This window comes from Labeo rohita, unplaced genomic scaffold, assembly GCF_022985175.1.
Source record: "Labeo rohita strain BAU-BD-2019 unplaced genomic scaffold, IGBB_LRoh.1.0 scaffold_274, whole genome shotgun sequence".
Classification (NCBI taxonomy): domain Eukaryota; kingdom Metazoa; phylum Chordata; class Actinopteri; order Cypriniformes; family Cyprinidae; genus Labeo; species Labeo rohita.
In genome coordinates this window covers 86346-92345 of record NW_026129034.1, presented here as the reverse complement: position 1 = coordinate 92345, position 6000 = coordinate 86346, and the positions used below count along the sequence as shown (strand labels likewise).

The following is a 6000-nucleotide window of genomic DNA, read 5'->3' as shown; positions in this document are numbered from 1 at the left end:
CCGTCACCTTCGTAGCCCGGAGGGCGAAGTCGGTGGCGGCGCGGAGTTCCTCCATTGCACCCTGGTCAGAACCCCTCTCGTGCAGGTGTTTCAACACCTTGGCCTGGTACACCTGTAAGGTGGCCATAGCGTGCAAGGCGGTGGCAGCCTGTCCAGCGGCGTGGTAAGTCCGGCCCGCGAGAGCGGACGAGAACTCACACGCCCTGGAGGGGAGATGGGGCCGATCCCGCCAGGTGGCAACGCCGGGCGGGCATAGATGCACCGCGACAGCGCGCTCGACCTGAGGGACCGCCCCATAACCCCGGGCTGCACCGCCGTCGAGAGAGGCGAGGGGAGAGGAGCTGGGACGTGGACGAGAAGAGTGCGGGGCTCGCCAAGTCCTCACCAGCTCCTCATGCACCTCCGGGAAGAAAGGCACGGGGGGAGAGTGCGGCGGTGCCGTGGGAGCCCTCCCCAGAAACCAATCATCCAGCCTAGAGGGATCGGCCGGAGGTGTTTTGGGCACGTCCAGACCAATCTCCTTGGCGGCTCGGAGGAGCATAGCCATCTGTCTCAGACGGGGCGGCAACCGCAGAGGGGTACCGACCCGCCGAGTCGTCAGCCTCATCGTCAGACTCTCCCTCTGATGCTGCAGCAGACATCTCGACCTCCTGGGGAGCGCAAAAGGAGATACCCAGCCCGCTGTACGGGGAGGTATACTGCTCTGGCAGCTCAACGGGACTGCGCGGTGACGCAGAAGTCCGCAGGGCTTTGGGGGCCGACGGAACATTCTGCACAGTCACCTGAATGTCCCCCAAGTGCCTCACCGCGGCAGCCGAAAAACCTTGACGGCTCAACGACTTACCGCGGGAAGACAACAAGGGGTGCCTACTCATGAATGAGCGGCAGGACTTTAACGCAGCCATGGACATACGTTCGCAATGAACGCGCGTACCATCCGTGAACGCTGCCTCAGCGTGCTCTCGGCCCAGGCACGTGAGACAGCGATCATGTCCGTCCAAAGAGGCGAGGAAACTACCGCACCCGGAAGCGCACGGCCGGAGAGACATACCGGGAAGATGTCCTCGACAGCCGCGAGAAATTCACTCTTTTGAAATCCCGGTCCGCCCAGGGAGAAACCGCGGCACAACCGTGCACTCAGACGGGGCGCTCGCTGGAGTGCGGGAGGCGTTGATGCCGTGAAAACATTCTGGGAACATTATAATAATGTTAAAATAACGTTGTAACGCCACGCCAGCAGAGGGAGCCATGGCTCATGGACTCTCTGTTACCGCTCCCTCTGCTGCTTATTTGGTAACTTCCTGTTTGGCAGCCATTTAAGGAGGGCCATGCCAAACAGGAGGTTGCAAAGTATTGTTTTGCCTGTGCGGACTCTACCAAGCGTTTTCCCTGTTTTCATTGCCTTGTTTGTATTTGCCATGGTTATTGTTTTGTTCCATAGTCATAGTTTTTGCCCTGTTTCATTGCCATAGTTTTGCCTTGTTCCATTGCCTTGTTTATTTGTTACTTTTGGACTGCTCTCTTGGATTTTGACCTTCTGCCTATTTAATTGGATTACGCTTTTGTCTTGCCCTACATATCACTGTTTGTTGGAGATTGACCTTGCCTGTCTTGACTACGATCTGCACAATAAAGCTCGCACTTGGATCTGTTCATGCTTCCAACGGGTCCTGTTACAAACGTTCTACACACCAAAAACTATAGTTCTATTTCTAACGTTATTACTAATGTTCTATTACAGTTAAGAAAACTTTCCTAGCTAACAAAAAACAAACCTTAACAAAATAACACAGAAACTAACATTCTTGGAACCAAAAATTGCTAGCTGGGAAGTCACTTTGGTCGGAACAAGATAGCCATTTAACTTTTCTACATCAAATTCAACGTTTTTAAAAATTCTACATCTACAAAATGATAAATAAAGAATGTGCATCATGTTTTCGCTTTTATATAATTTATGAAGGTGATGTAATGTGAATCATATATTCTATGGTAATTGTACAATAATAAAATCATTTGTATATGTAACTTATATAGTTTTATTGTACATGACAAAAAAAAAAATAATAATAATTTTATTCATTTCAATAAATTTACCATCAATACAGACGCTGCATCTATAGTCTTTGGCTGCATCCCACATGTTTTCTCACTGACTGCCCCCAACTCAAAAACTCTGGGCTTAAAGAAACTTTTAAGTTTCCCACTCGTAATAATGACTTTGTGGTGGCGTTCATGTGCGTTAAAATTGGACCATTCCACAACAATTAGTTCCAGTCATCGAATGTATCGTTACACTAGTAGTTGGCGACAGGTAACTGTCTTTATGAGTGAGTCATTGAATTATTCTTTAATAGGATTCGGTCAATTGCACTAATTTATTAAAGTAAGGAAAACATCTGTGTTTGCTCAGAGATGTTCAAAGTTTTCTGCTTTGGCTTCATTTTTAACTGTTTACCTTGGTGGAGCAAAAATAAACAATATTTGTTGTAATTGTGAGTATGCTCATTTCCTGCAATACATCAGTACTGTATAAATAAAAACACCCACACAAATATGTCTCCTAAAGTGTCTAAATTACAAAATAAGCATTTATTTTTTTTTCTGCGCACGTTTTTTTGACAATATGTGCAAGGTATTTTAAATCCGTGCTGAAAAGTATGTACAATATGACAAACCAGTGCATTACATATAAACTTCACAGCAGAGTATCTGACAGGTGCTCAAGACCAACGGTCCCATCTGAGTTTTCACCAACTTATTTTTAAACAAGTGTTTGAAACATGAATGCAGTTGATTGTGATATTTTATACAGTAGAATCAAGGTTGGCATCTCATTAAATGTACAAAAAAAAAAGTATAACAGTGGATGTTACCGTTACAGTGCCAAATATGAGTCTGTGAACTTATGCTAACTCAAACAAAAAAAAAGTAGCTTTTATTGAAATGACATTTATACACGTATACTACACATCATAAGGCAGTACCACATGAAAATGAAAGAAAGCCCTTTTTCTGAAACTTCCTGCACTGTTCACATCATTGCATGCACTCTTTTCTTGTTTTCCAAAAAAAGAAAGAAAAGGGAAAAAAAATCACTCAATTTATCTTTTTTACCAATGAATGAGGGTCCTATTAAACCACCCATTTAATTAAAATTAAATTATATTTGGAATTATATTTAGCACTCATATAAATCAGAACTGAGACTGATCATTATCAGCTTAATAGCTTCAATATTCACACTTGAGAGTCAAGCTGAAGTTCTAGCATGCCACAAATAGCATTTCTGGCAAAGAGAGGAACATCAAAAACCACATATGTTGAAACTGATGCCGGTCAATGGAAACTTGACTTTAACATGTAAATTGTGGTGCTTCGTCCTATGCAAAATCTTGCAAAGTCAGTTTCACCTTTTTTAACACTGCCTTTTAGGTTTTTATGCAAAAATAAGGAGAAAGGGGAAGGAAAAAGTGGTCTAAGAAAGAAAAACCACTGAAAAAAACAACAACTGTGGAACCAGAACCAGAAATCATTGCCTTAAAGCATTATTAAATAAATTAATGCTTAAGTGACATAAAAAGGCAAAGAAAGATTCTTCTTCCCATTCAAAGACCCAGAGCATCACAATTAAGGCACTCATACTCATACTGTATGTTTGATTGCACACTTTGCAATATCTGTAATTTAGTCTCATGTATATGTATAGTGGTGCATTTGTGCACTCTGTGTGTGATATTTCTGTTGTTTCGGAGAAAGTGCTTCCATTAAGGGTTCATAACATTTTTCTATTGTTAAAACACTTTCTTCTACTCCAGATTAATATTAAGAGTCAAACTTGTTGGTGAATCCCCTTAAAAGTATAAACACTCTGTCTTTGAGGTGATCTCAAAACATTTCTCTGTTTGTTTGATCTGCCCGACAACAGCACCACTGACTCAGCCAATAGTGTGAGTTTAGGACGGGGCAATCAACCAATAGGAGAGCGTTTGGCAATCCTGTTTGAAAACAGTCATGATTTAGTTTGGTGCTAGAGTGGTGCATATTACACACTTAAGCCTTAACATTTCTGTTTCAGTCAAGTAATTGTTTTCCTGATATTTACATATGGCAAAAATCGAACAAGAAAGTCAATGGCAGTCCAATTTTATGATTCAAGACATTCACTTCAACCCATTTGGAATACCTGAGAAATATTGCGGGAAGGCTTTCTACCTCAGAAAACAAGACAGGTTATCGCACCGAGTACAGTTGATGTAATAAATCTGATAAAGCCATTAATTTATCATTAATGTGATATTGCAAACATAACTTTATATACACTTTAAAGCTTTACATTTACAGTACAGACCTTTTCCTCTTCATTCTTGAAGACAAAAAGCGTGAAAAACGTCAGTGCCAAAAACCGCTTTGTGAACAAAAAAAGGAATGTGCCAATAGCCCATAACACTAATCGAAACAAACGCTTCGAACTGAAAAACATTACTGTACAGTGCTTCATCAAAACAAGCTCTAAAAGTGAGTTATTGGAGCAGACCTCCATATTTCAATCTGTTGCCAATAAGAGTGTATGGTTGTGATTACGGGACGTTGCCAGGACAGGTTCCTGTTCCTGGCAATGCTGATGATGAATGTTGTAGAAGGATTACAGATAGAGGTCCAAGGGTGGCTGGTGGGATGTCGAGTTCAGTCAAGATGAATCTTTGGTGCTTTGCCATTCAAGCTTGACTATCGTGGTTTGGCAAAATATCCACCAATCTTCTGGCGTCTTAGAGGTTTGCTTGAGTTCACATTCAGTCGAATTTTGCAGTGAGCAATATGAAGATAAATCAAAGTGTCAAGCAAAGCGCTGGGTTCTCTTTGGTATGCTCTACTAGACACTAGTTGTGAACCCAGATGTCGTACATGACTCTGATCTTCATATTTCTGAATGTTCCTGGTGATGCTTCTGCTTTGTGATCTCCATGATCTTGGCTAGCGGTGAAGTATGAGTTGACCTGAGGGATGGAGGCTACAGATCCACAGGCTTCAATTAGCGTCCTTCATATCTTCCTTCATATCTTCCTTCATGTCCTCAACCGACTTTCTCTTGAAGAATCCAGCCTGGAGAACATAGTCAACATAATCAATTGTCGTAATTGATAGTCAGCAATGCACATGCAGAGAAACATAAGCAAAGTAGTCATGCTTACCTTCCATAAAGCAAAGATGACAAGTGCCAGTATTAAAAGTCCTATAAGAATACTAAGGATAATAATCCATAGTGGGATTCCACTTCGTATGTCTTTGGTGACTTGAATCTTTACCTGCAATAAAGATGTAACACTAGTCACTATTCAAAAGCTAAAATGCAGTACAAGTGCTGATTTAGGGGCCGTTCACATGTTGCTTCTAAAAACGTGTGGAAAACTCCAGCCACACCGCTTTCTCCTTCTTTCCAAAGCACTAGGTAGAGGAATGGTTGAAGCTGATTGGTTGGTACTTGTCACATGACTTGTGGCGCACTTGTAGCACTCTGAAAAACTGAGATGTTTTCATCTCGCTGCTTCGTAGATGTGTTTAGAAAAAATAAGCACATTGCTTCTATTATGAGCCTGCTTGCCATGTGTCTACATTTGAAGTAATGAACTGAGTGTGCAAAAGACGCACATGTGAATGACCCCTTAAAGATGATGTAACAGATTTAAGTAATTTTTCTTAATTGGAGGTCTGTTCACACCAGGGGCAGTAACATAATTGAAAAATCCAGCTGCACCACTTTCTCCTTCTTTCCAAAGTGCTAGGAACAGGAAAGGATGAAACGTGTCGCTTCTATTATGAGTTCACATGACGCGCATCTACATTTGAAATAACGAATTGAGTGTTCAAAAGACACAACATGTGAATGGCCCCTTTAAGGGGCTGTAACAGATTTAAGCCATTTTGCTAAATTGGAGGTCTGATCACACTAAAGACGTTGACAAAATATTTGAAAACTCCGCTTTCTCCTTTTTTCAAGTG

The 6000-nt window shown here is 42.1% G+C and overlaps 1 protein-coding gene across 1 annotated transcript in view; it reads right to left on the bottom strand.

Annotated features, from left to right (window-relative positions):
• Window positions 1–2559: 2559 nt before the first annotated feature.
• itga1 (integrin, alpha 1) overlaps window positions 2560–6000 on the bottom strand; it is a 75060-nt gene continuing 71619 nt past the window's right edge. Inside the window, exons 29-30 of the mRNA XM_051102691.1 lie at window positions 5193–5306; window positions 2560–5103 (exon numbers count right to left, since the gene is read on the bottom strand). Coding sequence (XP_050958648.1) covers window positions 5029–5103; window positions 5193–5306 — 189 coding nt within the window. The 3' untranslated portion in view covers window positions 2560–5028. The remainder of the gene's footprint in view (window positions 5104–5192; window positions 5307–6000) is intronic.